The sequence below is a fragment of the Crocuta crocuta genome, unplaced genomic scaffold (assembly GCF_008692635.1).
Source record: "Crocuta crocuta isolate KB4526 unplaced genomic scaffold, BGI_CrCroc_1.0 scaffold13, whole genome shotgun sequence".
Taxonomy (NCBI): Eukaryota; Metazoa; Chordata; class Mammalia; order Carnivora; family Hyaenidae; genus Crocuta; species Crocuta crocuta.
The window spans coordinates 6,412,063-6,426,344 of NW_027530007.1; the positions used below are offsets into that span (position 1 = coordinate 6,412,063).

The 14,282-nt window shown below is 63.2% G+C and overlaps 1 protein-coding gene across 1 annotated transcript in view; it reads right to left on the reverse strand.

The window, feature by feature from the left end:
• AJAP1 (adherens junctions associated protein 1) overlaps positions 1-14,282 on the reverse strand; it is a 117,067-nt gene that overhangs the window by 61,417 nt on the left and 41,368 nt on the right. Inside the window, 1 exon segment of the mRNA XM_077763756.1 lies at positions 7-264. Coding sequence (XP_077619882.1) covers positions 7-264 — 258 coding nt within the window.

The window sequence follows — 14,282 nt, forward strand, 5'->3', positions numbered from 1 at the left end:
GCACCTGGGCTGGGCATCTGCCCGTGGCTGCGCTCCACGCGGGCCGGGCGCGGGCTCCACACGGGCACGGGGACGCGCGCCGCCTGTCCGCTCTTCAAACTCCACAGCCGGGGCGGCCGCTGCGATGGCCGGGGCAGCAGCCGGAAGTCGGGGCCCGGGCCCAGGGACTCGCACGAGGGCAAATCCATGGCGAGCTGAAACATGGCTATAAGTATCCAAGCATGGCTTCCTGCGGAGCAGCCCGGCCAGCGGATGGACATGGAACTGCGTGGAAAAGAGAGAGCAGTGTCAGGTGAGGGCTCTGGGGGCTCTGTCGCTGTCCCTCCCCCCGCCCTCCCCCCACGACGGGGAAGCGTCCTCGGGGTAAAGAACGCTGACCCTCATTGCAAGAGGGGAACCGAAACCCTCCGTTAGGGGCTCTGCAGCCCTGCTCAAGAGCCGTCTCCTGAGCAGCATCTGAGAGGCTCGGCCCCCACGCACCTGCTCCCGGGATTGGGCTGCTGCGGCCTGCAGGGCACCTCTCTCCCCCGGAGCGTGCAGCCCACGCGGCCGGCGGACAGCGACTGTGCACCGCACCGGAGAGAAACCGAGTCTCAAAACCCCCAGCTCAGCTGACAAGATGGCCTCAAAGACCTCCCGTTCCCCACTCGGTTTCTGCCCAGATTGGAACACGGAGACACGAAGAGGGTGCCAGGTAAGAGAACGGCAGAGCCGGGAGCTCGGTCCACCCCTCGGGTCACACAAGTTACAGACCCAGGGTGGGTGTCCCTGAGCACACATCCTCCCCTTTCCGAGGCCTGGAGGCAGGGGCACTCGCAGTGGGGGTCGGGGGGCGGGGCTCACAGGACTTCACAGGGGGCATGNAGCCTGTGGCCTCGGAGGCCGTGCTCTGGAAAGCTTCCCTCTGGACTCGGTTCAGGAAAACGAGATCTGCTGTGGATGAGCCGAAGTTTATCGATGCGCCAAGTCTGCCCAAGTGCTGCTCTGTTGACATTTCGGCTTCCCGTTTACCTTCAGCACAGGTGCCCTTTGAAACCTCACCGCCCGCCCCCTCGGCCCCAGGAAGGCTGGAGGAAGGGCAAACCCCACACCCGCGGGGACAGCAGGTGGGGCAGCGGGGACAGGAAGCCAGGCGGGTGCTCGGGCAGCGTGAGCATCGAGAGCACGGAGGACAGGCCCACGCGGAGGCTCTGGGGGCCCCGGGCCCTCGCCCCTTCCCCCACCAGCTCGGACAGCTGAGGGCTGGCCACAGGCGCCTCTGTACTGGTCACCAGCGTCAGTACTCGTCACCAGCGTCAGTGCTCGTCACCAGCGTCACGTGTGAAACTGACACGGATCCAGAACTGTCATGACTGCTGGGGGTGGGGGCGGGGGCGTCTGGGCGCTAAGACTCCAGCCTGAGGACCTGGTCAAGCCCAGCCCGGAGACAGTGGCTTGGGGCTTCCTGCGGGAGGCTCTGTGGACTTTAAAGGAAATAAATGAGTGAGCATCGTGCCGTGCGTGGGTCATGTGTGCATGCGTGTGTGCACGAGACTGTGTCTCCGGACTTTGTATTGGTGTGTGTGAGCACTGACGGGGGACAGCATGCCAGCTGATGTGTGACCGGAAGGTACCTGTGGGTGTGAGTGTGTCAGCAAGTGTGTACGAGTGTGAGTCTATGGGGGCGCGTCTGTGTGCCCGTCGGTCACATATGTGTGCGTGTGCGTGCAGGTGCGGCCAGTGTGGGGTCTACACATGTCAGAGGGCGTGTGAGTGTGCCTGGGTGTGTGCGTGTGTGCGGCCAAGTGGGGGTCCGCACGTGTCAGGAAGCGTGTGCGTGTCTGTGTGAGCCCCACCTCGCTCTGCACTCACCCCACGTGCCTGGGGCCGCCTCCTCTCTCGTGGGCACTCAGCACGTGCAGCTCCCTGCCCGTCATCCGGAAGTTGAAAGGAACTTGTATTAATGAGCACTAATTACCGAAGGGGACTCATCCCCAAATAAAAAGGCCCCAGTATTTTAATCAGAATGAAGGTGCTTTGCTGCAGAAATTAGGGATCGCTCATTATGCTAATGCCTCCGCGCTGAGCTTCTGCCCGTGTGCAAGTTCTCTGCACAGCCAGCCAAGCTCCATGCAGGGACCAGGGCCCCTGTCACCGTGCACAGAAATTTAGGTCAGCGTGAGACACCCCAGCACAGGGGACACAGCCCCTCTGTGGCCACAGGTGACGCAGTGAGGATGGATGCTTCAGACCCTCTGCTTCCCCCACCACTCTGCACATTTGGATGGGAGTCCACCTCCCAGGGACACGGGGCACTTCTTCAAGCAAAAGTGGTATCTCAGCCCAGAAGGCCTCACAGTCCCTACGAGGCCACACCAGGCCACACCAGGCCCCTCCGGCCCCCTCCGGCCATCACCAAGTAAGATCAGGCCCCTCCAGCCTCACCAGGCAATATCGGTCCCCTCAGGTCCCACCAGGCAATTCCAGGTACCATCAGACCTCCACAGGCCTCAGCAGGCACACCCAGGCCTCACCAGGCCCTGGCAGTCACCCCTGGGCCCCAGCAGGCACCCCCAGGCCCCGGCAGTCAGTCCCGGGTCCCGGCAGGCACCCCCAGGCCTCACCAGGCCCAGGCAGGCACCCCTAGACCCGGCAGGCAGACTGAACGAAGAGCAGCCATGGAAGCAGCCGTGTGCCGTCAGTACCTGGAGAAATATCGCCCCAGGAAATTAAAGCCACTGCACCTAAGCCTGTGCCTGCTCGCCTGCCCCGGCATAACTTCACACACAGGATATTTCTGCCATTTTTCACCAATCATGAGCTGTAATTGGTTACCATAGAAACCCCCTCATTTCCACGCCACCCAGCTGTTATGCAGAAAAACCAACGAAGGCAATGGCAGGGAGCTTGCTTTGTTTCTCCTCTTCGAGTCTGAAGGCGGTGGACTGGTCCAGAGAGGGGACATCAGGAGGGCAGGTCCCGAGTCAGGACAGACAGACTCTCCTCCCGCCGGCAGCCAAGACACACCGGGCCGGGATCGGGGGCAGAGAGACCCCTCCCGTGGGGAGGTCAGGGGCCGATGCTGTGGCCTGCAGAGATCCCCCGTCTCTCTACAGCGGTTAAAGGTCAGGGCCTCTGCTCTGCCACCAGGGCCGGCCGGCCCACACCTTCGTGGTCCTGCGGCTACTGCCGCGTCCTGGCGTCAGGACTCACGAGGCGCAGCACGGGACCCCTCTCGTCACCCTCCCAGCGCGCCCAGACCGGACCCGGGAGCGCTCGGCCCTCCGACCCCGTCCACACAGGGCTGCGAGGCCCCGTTCTGCTCAGGGCCCTCTGGCCCTAGAGCCGTCAGCCGCTGTGCATGGTGGCAGAGAGCCCCTCACACGTGCAGGAGGGAGGCCCGTGGCTGCCACCACCACCAGCGGCTGTCAGAGCGCCACGGGACACACCAAGGAGGCCAGGCCACGTGCAGACCTCCAGGGCACCCTCAGGCCCCCTGGGAACACGCCCTCGCTCTGCGGCCACAAGGACATCCACGGGTGCCGAGACAGGTCCTGTGTCCCGCCACGGAAGGAGGCGGGAGACAGGCACTCTCTCGAGCCGTTGGGGGGAACGTAAGATGGCGCGACCACAAAACAGCTCAGCGGCTCTGCCAAGACTTGGTTACCAGCCGACCCTGTGCTTTCTATGCTGGGGACAAACATAAGTCCGTGTGCACGAATGTTTACGGCAGCGTCGTCTGCCCTAGCAGGGAGCAGAAACGACCCAGGTGTGTGTCAGGCGGATGGATGGTGTGATACACACACTCCGCCCCGGGGGACGCTCTCCAGCCCGTAAACGGGAAGCAGGCTGCCACAGGCTGCAGCGGGGACGGGGCCCGCACACGTCACAGGAGGAGAAGCCGGTCACATCAAGCTACACGTCCTTCGCTTCCACTCCCGCTGAAGACCCAGGCCCGGCCGGTGAATCCAGACACAGAAAGCAGATTTCTGGATGCCAGGGGCTGGCGGGGGGGGNATAGTGTTAGGGCATGTAAATCACGTGCCTGCGTCCAAGGTGGGGGGGAACAGCCTGGGGTGGGCACGGCGTGCTGGTCTGGGCTTGGGTCCTACCAGATGGGAGGGAGGAAGGGATGGGAGGCAGGGTCCCGGGGGAGCCAGCATCTAAGCATGGTGCAGAGTGTGCGTTCGAGATCTTTCGGGCTTGTGCACGGTCCTCGCAGGGTCCTGGGCTCCTCGGAGGAGCCCCGCTGCCCAGCCCATCGCCCCACGGCCCACGCACGGCCCCCTCCCAGCCCCACCTCTGGCTGGTCAAGGCCACATCACAGCCACGGCTCCATCCATCTTAGTTTCTGGTTTGTAGCTTTTCCTGCTTCTCCCCCTTTTACATTTTTAATGAAATCCTTTTTTTCCCCCTGAGAACAGGTTCATATGATTCAACGGCTTGAGACTAAGTTCACTGCCTTCTGTGTTTTCTTCACAGAAGAACTGCTGTTGATTAAGGGACACAAAGACTTACTTGTCTTGTGGTTAAGGTCACACTTGTCCCCAGGGGGCTGGCGGGAGGCTGTGTCTGACGTGCAAGAGCCCTGGGGTGCTGAGACTCTGGGCGACGTGGGGAGCTCACACCGGAAATCTTGCCACAGTAGGTGACGAGCGCCCCCACCCAGCCCCAGCGCTAAATCACCGAGGGTCACCCCTGCCCGCAATGTATCCGCTCTCAGGCTTGTCATCAGCTGGCCTGGGGCACCGGTGATTCTGTCTGATGGATGGTTGGCTCACAGCCATTTGGGACAGTGACTTCCTTAGCTGTGTCCCATTCCGCTTCCTCCAGCTATGAAACGCGGGAGTTTTGAGGAGTTTACAAGAAGCGGGTGTCCCCCAATAGTGTGCGCTGTGCTTAGTGACCCGCTTCCCAAAATTAGCCCATGGAAAGGGGAGGGAAGTCACTTTTCAGTGGAGACACCTGGCACCCAGGACTGTGGCCAGTGTCAAGGTCATATGTGCGGTGGTGAGTCACGGTGACAGCAGGCACTCCTGACGTGACGTGGCGGGGAGGGCACTGCCCCTCCTCCCACCCGACCGCGAGAAAACCAACCACACAAATCCCCATGAGGGACATTGGGCAGAAGACCTGGCCAGTCCTCTCCCACGCTGTCAAGGTCATCAAACACTAGGAAAGTCGGAAAAACCGTCACCACCGAGAGGAGCTCAGGAGACGTGACACCTAAATGTCATGCGGTGCCCTGAGTGGGATCCTGGAGAAGGAAAGGAAGTCGGCGAAAAGCTAGGGAAATCCGGATGAGGCGCAGGCTTCCACGGACAGTTTGGGGAGGACACGTGTGCCACAGTGACGTGAGACTGAAGGCGAGGGGTGTCTGGGAGCCAAGGACACCGGGTTTCCATCGGCTTGTTCGTCAGTTTCTGCAAATCCGCAGGCAGAGTTCCTGCAGACGCAAACCACCAAGGGAGGCAGGGCGGGACCAGGTCTGGATGTGGGGGTCGTCGGGGGGTGAAGGGACCTCAGCAGGGGCTCCCGGGGGAAGGGACGCCCACCTGGAGGTGGGTCTCAAGGTGGGAGCACCCACAAAGGAGCACGGCCTTCCTCTGATCCTCCGGCAGGCAGGGAAACGTGCCTTCGGGTAGGAGCGAGATCCCGGGGACCCAGTGCGGAAAAGGTTCCCCATCCCCCGTGGCTCCAAGTTCTCTGGCATGACCACCCTGCACAGAGGGGGCCAGCAGGCTGCCCCTCCTTCCCCTGCCCACCTGTGCCCTGCCCGCCAACATGTGCAGCGCCTCCCGCCAGACCAGGAGCAGAGACCCGCCCCCCCCACTCCCCACTCGGGGCAGGGCGCCGCCGTCTCGGCTCAGGAAGAGAGCACGCACTTCCTTCTGGAAGGCAGTCGCTGGCTCAATTTTCCTAATGAAAGAAAAGGGAGTCCTGACTCACTTGAATGGCTTCTCCACCTGATGTCATTAATGTCCTGTCAGAGCCACCCCTCGCTGGCTCTACCTCGTGACTTACTATGATTAAGAGCGTCCCTCTCTTTCAGGAAAGGTGCTCTGGGTCGCCTACAAGGCTTTCATCTTCAATGGCCCCATGGGTGTCAGGCACACATGTGATACTTGATTCACGGGGAAGGAGCGGCGTAGGAACCATTCATTCGCGTGGGACAGAGACCTCGGGAATGACACCAAGCGTCTGGCGACTGGCCCACCCCAGAGCAGGGGGGCCAGCTGCAGATTCTGGGGTCCCTCGGCGCCCACCCCTACAGGAGTGGGTTTGCTCCTGGGTCTCACCCTGGGTGGGCCAGGGCAGGTGCGTCCTGCCTGCTCCAGGGGTAGCCTGGGGCCAAGACCTTGCACAGACGGTGGACTCCCTCCAATGTGGCCTCCACCCAGGGCAGGGCAGGGGCGTGGCGAGGTGAGCGCCAGAGGAATGTGAGCGTGCCCCAGGGCGCCTGCATCTCAGGACGTCCTGGCTGGAACAAGGCCAGTCCTCTGCCCCCGCCCACCCCACACTTGGACACTGAGCCCGTCGGTGCTGGGGACACGAGCGGGAAGGGTCCCCAGTCAGGCCCGTGTGAGAAGCGGTGGGAAGGACGTGAGATTGGCCTCTTGATGGAGCCCGTCTCCTGAAGCCCCTGGGGGGAGGCACGCGGGCGCCAGGCTATGGAGCACCAGTCCCACCCCGGACAATCAGTACCCGCGTGAGGCCCACAGGAGACCCGCACACGAAGGGCCACACGAGCTGGCATCAGACCTGGACTCGGGGTCCAGGACTCTGGGACTTAGGGTCCCAATAACCCCAAGCCCGCGGGACCCCCCAGGGACGCACTAAGAAAAGTAAAGCAAACAAAACCTCCAGGGCAGGAGCCATGGCGGCTCTAGTCCCTGGACCACCCGCATGGTGGCTTCTCCCCGGGGTGGGGGATGCTTGGGTGACCACAGGACCCTGGCAGGTGCTACTCCACACCCCACCGGCCTTGCACAGCAGCCAAGCCCTGCGATCGCCGGACACGGCTTCACACACCCCTGCAGGAGGTGATTACCCCTCAGCACCGCCTTGTGGTCCCTGAAGCACATTCGTATAAGTCAGCCAGTCTCCCCTGGGGGTGACTTCAACCCTGGGGGACATCCAGCAAGGTCTGCAGACACTTTTGGTTGTCACCATTCAGGGGTGCAAGTGGCATTTAGGGGGAGCCCCGAGATGCTGAGAGCCTCCTACAGTGGCCAGGACGGCGCCCCAAAAGACTTAGCAGCCCAGGGTGCACGGGGCCGAGGCTAAGAAACCCCGCTGCCCACACCCTGTTTGCTCCTCCAGGGCCTGGTGGGGGGGGGTGACCATCCTTATCCTCCAGAGAAAGAGGCTCCGAGATGAACCACCCACTCGTGCTGCAGAAGCAGCACTGGACGGTGGGGACACGGGGAACTCGGGCCAGCTGCCCGGCTCCCGTCCTGACGCCACAGTACGCCGGCTGCGTGAGCGTGGGCAAGCCACACAAGCCCTCCGTGCCTCTGTTTCCCCACGCCGCGGGGCGTCACAGGACTCCACGGTGGGCACTCACGAGCATCGGCCGGGACCCCTCCCCACCCCCCCACCCCGAGGCCCCTCTCTGTGGCTCCGGAGCAGGGCGCCCTACGGGACTCAGAGGCACGGGGTGGGGGTGGGGTTCTCGACAGCCTTCACAGGTGCCTGGAGGAGACTGAAGGATAGCAACGCGCCGGCGTTCTGGTTGCCTGGGCAACGTGCCCGCGAGCATTCCGGAGGAGTGAAGTGGTGACAAGCAGTGGGTGGGTAGCACCGTGGGTGGGAATGTTCTCTCCCCAGGAGCAGCGGGGACAGGGCTTCTGCGAGACTGACACAGCCCTGCTGCCGCGGCCGGGTCCCCGCGGCCGGGTCTCTGCGCCCCTGCAGGTGGACCCGCCTTCCAGGACCGGCAGGTCCCCTGGGCTCGGCTCCTGTCCCTCCCACCTCGTGTCCACGGCGTCTCGGGGCAGCGCCCAGGATGGGGCCAGCAGCTGCCCCAGCGGCCGGGCGGCCTCCCCGGGTCCACCAGCCCACCTCGGCAGGTACCGGGCGCCGGACCTCCCACGCCTCCTCCACGGGTGAGGGCAGAGGTCCAGGGTCAAGTCCTATCCCTCTGGGCAAAAGCACCGGCTGGGCGAAGCCGACAGTAACAGGAGCTGGGCCAGAACCTTGCTGCCTGGGACCTGCCCCCACACCAAGGTCAAGGCAGAGCAAGGAAGCCCAGAAGAACCCCCAGAACATGTTCTCAGCCTGGGCCTCCCAGGACAGTCCGCTGGTTGGGGAGGGGGTGCTTACAGAACGCTGCGGCCCAGCCCCCATGGTGCACCCACTACCCAGCACCTTCGGGGGGACGTCCAGTGGCACTAAGCGTTCTGGGGGCCACCCAGGGTTGTGAGTGGAGCACAGTCCATCCCCCCTCGGACCCGCTTCACTCCTACTTCATGCCCACTGTTATCAAGAGGTCCAGGATAGGGCGGTGGGGAAGAAGGGATGCGGGCACATGGCGCTGGGTGCTGGGTGACCCTTCAGAACGGACACGCGGTGGCCCCGGCCCGCACGCCCTCTGCCAGGATGCCAGGCCCGGCAGATGCTCACGGGCAAGTTCTCACACAGTCCGGGGAGACCAGAGCCAGCGCACTAAGGCGCGTTTTCCGAAGTCCAGCCCAAAGAGGCGGGGGCAGGTTGAGGGAGGAAGGCGCGGCGCAGCGCAGCCCCCGCGGGCCGCACGACAGCCCGGCGCCGGGCCGGGCTCAGCACGCTGCACGGCCGTCACATGCCGCTCGCTCGGAAGCCCTCAGAGAAGGAGTGCTGTTACTCTCCTCTCGCACGGAGAGAGAGGCACAAAAATAGCAGCGGCGTGTTCTCTGGGAAGAAGTCTCGATACAACCGCGAGCCTGGGGGAGGCAAGCGCTGGGCCCAGGAGAAGGGGTGCCAGCAGCGCGCGGTCGCCCGGGCCCCCAGCCCTCTCACGCTGGGAAGTACACGCCCCGAGTCCCCTCTGCGCGGCTCCTGGGGACACACTGCTGGTCGCCCAGAGTGCTGACCCGGAGAGGTGGACGCGCGGGAGCCAAGCGCGGCCTCCGGAGCGCCCGCGGATGCCCCCGAGCCCCGCCCCGGCTCGGATGCTCGTCATGCTGGCGTGCACCCACGTCGTTGTGCGTTTAAGGCTCTGTGCGCCACCCGAGTTCGAGGAGGCCTCTCTCAACAGCCAAAGCAGGCCCTCCACGGGCTCCGCGTTCCCTCCTCGGCTGGCAGAGACGGGGGGCAGGTGCGGACGGGGGTGTGGGGGCATCGCAGAGAGGAAGAGCCGTGTGGCCGGGCCCCCGGGGCCCAAAGCCCAGCTCCACTGCTACCTCACCAACCGCAGGGGACAGGGACCTGCCTGGGCACCATCTTCCAAGGGGACCGTGCGCCCGCCTTGTGCAAGGGGATGCAATGATGGCTGGGGCTGAGACCCTCTCTCTCTGCTGGCCTCCGGCAGCCATCTCCGGCCTCCCCGGCTCCCAGGACCAGCCCTCAGGAAAAGCTGGGGTGAGGCTAGAGTCCTTCCAGGATACCTGTTCCAAGGGACTCGGCGTGCCAGGAGCACCCCAGGTCCTGCACCTCAGGGTAAACTGAGGAAGGCGAGATCGGTGTGTAGGAGCTGAGTGGGTGCTCTGCAGGAGGCAAAGTCACAGAGAACCCAGAGAGGCTCAGAGCCTCGTGTGAGGTGGGGCGCTGGGCCAGGAGGACCCCGCAGAAGGGCAGACGACCATCCACCAGGCAGTTGACCCGGCCGGGGGCAGGGGGAGGTGGGGCAGATGACCTTGAAGGTCCTTCTGAGTCTGTGACATGAAGATTTCAGGTAGCATAAGGGTCCACCTTCCACCGTCAAAGGTAGACCCAGCCCACCTGGGGGAGCCGCAAAGTCCTCAGCCTTCTCCACATCACCATGCTCAGTCCTTCACACCCGAGTATAAATGAGGCTGAGTGAAACGGGGCTCTTGCAGGGGATCAAGGGACTCATTCTGTGGCCTGTGTGGGACACAGTGGCCTGCATGGGCCAGCCCATGCTGATCTCCATGGGAGGCGGAGGAAGGAGGGGGCTGGCGGGGCTCCTCCGTGGCCCATGTGACAACCCACCTTCAGTCCACAGATGGGGAAAAACGGCAGCGGTAACTTAGAAACAAGCTGGACGTGCCAGAAGTGTGTGAATCATCCATGCAAATGCTACAATGTGGGTCACGGCTCCTTCTCGTCTCCAGCTACAGAAAGTCCCCAGGTCCCCATCAGGAAAGGAGGTGAGCAGGAGAGAAGCCCTTCTTTACCCCCGACCCCAGCAACCAACCGAGCACCACCTGCCGACGCAGGAGGGCACCTGTGGGCTGTGGAGGCCGCAGAGGCGCCGCCCTGGGAAAGTGCCTTCGGGCGTGAGGCCTGCCCTGAGCACCTGCGGTGACTCCAGGACAGGTCACCTGGGCCAGCTCCCACTGACCCCCGCCCACGCCCTCTGAGACGCAGCCCCCTGCCCCGGCACAGGCACCAGTGAGGACGGCTCACCACCCAGTGCGGGGTGCCTTGGGGCCCCCTTTGCAGCTGCCGGCCCCGCCTCGCCCTGGGGCTGGGGCAGAGTGACTGAGTCATTGGGTGGGGGACAAGCTTCCAGCCAGAGTCACAGGGAGCCGGAGGGCGTCCCACCTGACGCAGATCCCTGCGCTACCCACCATCAGAGGGTTCCCAGCCTCTGAACACAAATGGGGACGGGGGGCCCACTACCTGGAGAGAGCACCGAGCACGTGTGGGGCAGCGTCTCAGAGAGGCCTTCCCGGGGGACGCGAAGACTGTTTTCGTGTGGTTTCTGCTTCCCATTCCCAGCTGTGTCCTGCCGGAGACTGGACTCACCTGGTCCCTGGGCCACACTCCTGACACGAGCGCGCACACACACACACGTCCGTGCACAGACGCACGCACACATTCACACCCACGCTTACATACAGACGCACGAGGCACTCACATGCATGTGCACATACGCGTGTGCATGCACAGACACTTGTGCACAGACACACACGCTCCCAGCCACCCCTTGCCAGCTCTCCCTCCTGCAGCGGACAGACGCCCCCCACCCCGTCCTGGCCACCGGGCGAGCACCGTGTCCCCTGAGTCTCCCAGTGGTGTGTCCAGAGCTTGGCTGCAAACACAGCTTGGCAGAAAGCTGATGTGACAGCCACCACTGGCGTGAAGACAAAACACTGTCGTTTGGGGAAATTCTTTCTGAACGAGCCCAGTGGAGCCGGGCCAGCTGGGTCAGAGCGTCCAGCTCCTCCCGATGAGGTCGTCCAGCCGACACCGTCCTGAGAAACAGGTGCCACGGAGTTCTTGCTGCACGGTCTGGGGAGCAGGCCGTCTCTTCCAGGAAGGCCCAGGGCTTCTGGGCAGCGGCTGTGACTTGCAAGGGGAAGACATCCCGTGTTTTCTGGGGAAGGCAAGTCCCCAGCGCTGGGCTCTGACAGCACGAGGAGGCCAAGGAGGCCTCTGCCCCGCCCTCCCCCGCATCCCACAGCACCCGCTTCAAGCTCTGGTCGGTTCTGTGCGGACATTACTTCCCAGAGGGGTTCAGAGTCAGATACATAGATCGCATCGTCCCCCCGACAGAGGGTTTCAAACGATTCTCCGGAAAGTTCTCCACCTCGTGCCCCAGCATGGACGGCCGTGAGCTACTGACCAGCTCTCTGGCAGCCGCGGTGGCATCCAGGTCTGACTCTACATCTTATCTCCATCAGGCGTCTGAGCTCCGTGCTCTAGAGAGCGTTTCTGTCGCAGCCGGGGCAGGAATGGTCATTCCCACCATATGGATGGGGACCCGAGGTAGTAAGGGGTTAAGCAGGGGGGTGGGGGGTGGGGGGGTGATTAAGAGCGGAGCCGGGATCTCAACCTGGCCTAGGTCTGCCCGTCACCCACACCACCCTCCACCGTCTCGGGGAACCATTGTCACCAAGCGGGCTGGATGGCTCCTCCATGCAAAACTCCCTGGCCGTCACTGAACACTGTTCACCACGGACAGGAGACTCCAGCTCTGGGCCCTGGCTGACAGGGCGTGGCGCCCAGTGCCCTCTCCCCGAGGACCACCCCACGCTGACCTTCATGGCAGGAGGAAAAAGGAGAGAAATCGTCAGCTACAGAAGCCCTGAACCTTCTAGGCAGCAGCTGGGGGCTGAGCCGTGCTCTCATGAGGACATCGCCCTGGTGAGAAGGCACCCCAAAGCCGGAGCCCAGAGACCCCTCATCATCTGCCACGGTGGGACTCAAGTTCTTCTGCAAAGGGGCCACTTCCACACACACTCACGGGGCGTCTTGAGCTCCCTGCCTGCTACACCACCAACGCCCCCACCCCGCGCTCTGTGGACACCATCCCCATCTCCTACAACCGCTGTGGACGTGACCCCAGGCAGTCGGGAGACAGCTGTCCGCGGCCTCTAGCCGAGGGCTGTCTTCCCTCGGGGTCACCCTCCCTCCTCCCCGAGGCCCTGCTGTGTGTCGCTCCAAATCCATATGCTGAAGTCCGACCCCCCCGGGACCTCAGAATGGGACAGGAGAGATCAGGTCTTTGCAGAGGTGATGAAGATAAAGTGAGGTCATCAGGGTGGGTCGTAATCCAGTAGGGCTTGTATTCCTTAAAGAAGAGGGGGTTAAGGCACAGACACCCCCAGAGGGATGGTCGTGTGGGGACACAGGGCGAGGATGGCCATCCACAAGCCATGGAGAAGACGCAGGGGGACCCAGCCCTGTAAGCACCTCAACCTCAGCCTTGCGGCCTGCAGGACGGGCGGAAGTGAGTTTCTGTGGTCTAAGCCGCCCGGCTGGTGATGCCCGCATGGCGGGAGCTGGCCGACGCAGGCACCCTCCCTCCCCCGCCGCCCGGCCTCCGCTCCACCCGGGGCCTGCACTAGGCTGGCTGCCCCCTCCCGACCAGCTCCCCGCCGAATGCCACACGGCCCCTGCAGAACCCCTGCCCCCCTCCGTGTGCGCCCTGGGCAGCAGAGCCGGAAACCCAGGGGCCCTTGGAGCCCAGCCTCCCCATCCCCCTCCTGGAAACCCTTACCACTGGGGCTAGCCCTTACCGCTTCCAGGAAGCCCCCTGCCTTTCTCTGGGTGCCCTCCAGCCCCTATCCCCTGCACACAACACTTTGCAGAAGTCCTCCATGACCACCTGCCCTCCACCTTCCTCTGTCCTGACCTCCCAGGGGCCTCCCTGATGCCCAGCGTCCATCTCCGCCAGCACCTGTGACATCCCATGACCACTGCCTGCCCCCCTTCCCACCCCCGCTGATGGTCCCTGCATCCTGGCATCGGGTGGGCTTCTCTGAGGTTCCCTGAGAAGCTTTCTTCCCATGAGATCAGAGTGGAACCCGGCCCCAGGGCCGTGGCAGGTAAGCACAGGGCACAGGAAACTGAATTCAGCCTCAGGTGGGAGCTTATTAAGCTTGATTGTTATTTAATATTAATTACACTTTAATACGAACGTTAACCGTGCTTCATAATTTTAATTTTTATCCAATTATTCTACAACCATTGATTAAGTAACTACAGTGATGGGCGCTGGGGACCTAGGAGTGAGGACATAATGTCCTCACCTTCTCCAACCCGGCGTGCAGCTCAGGCCCGCAAGTATGTGCTTGGGACCATGTCTGGGGTGAATGAATGAATGAATGAATGAATGCATGCATGTGGGAGCCAGAAGCCTGCATTTTACTTAGGGAAACAGGTGCTTTGGACACCAGGTGACCCAGAGACAGGGCAGTCAGCATGCTGGGGTGAATTCAGCTCTGTCTGGGTGATCCTGGAGGGGAGCTCAGAGGCGGTGATGGGTCTCGAATGGCCGGTAAAAGGTTACAAGGAGAGGAAACAAGAGAGCAGAAGGAACGCAGGCTTGATTTGAGGGGTCCGCGGAGGGAGGCCGGCAGCAGAAATCCCCCGGGGGCATTCGGTGGTCACTGAGCACTTCGCTGGGGCAGGAACAGGATGGGCTCTCATATTCACAAGCTCAGCCAGTGCCCATGCAGCTGGCGGTGGAGGGGCCGCCTGCCTCCCCGTGCCTCAGTTTCCCCATGTGAAAGCAGGGAGAGGTGACCTGAGCACACGCAGTAAGAGGTGAGCTGGGGGCTCAGAGCCGGGCTCGCAGGCCCCAAAGCCCAGCTCGCCGCTGCTCTGCACTCTGCCTTGTCAACATGTAGGGTAAGAAAGCGCCTGGAGAATGACCCCGATGGAGCAACCGTGAAGCCGCGCAGTCACCGGGC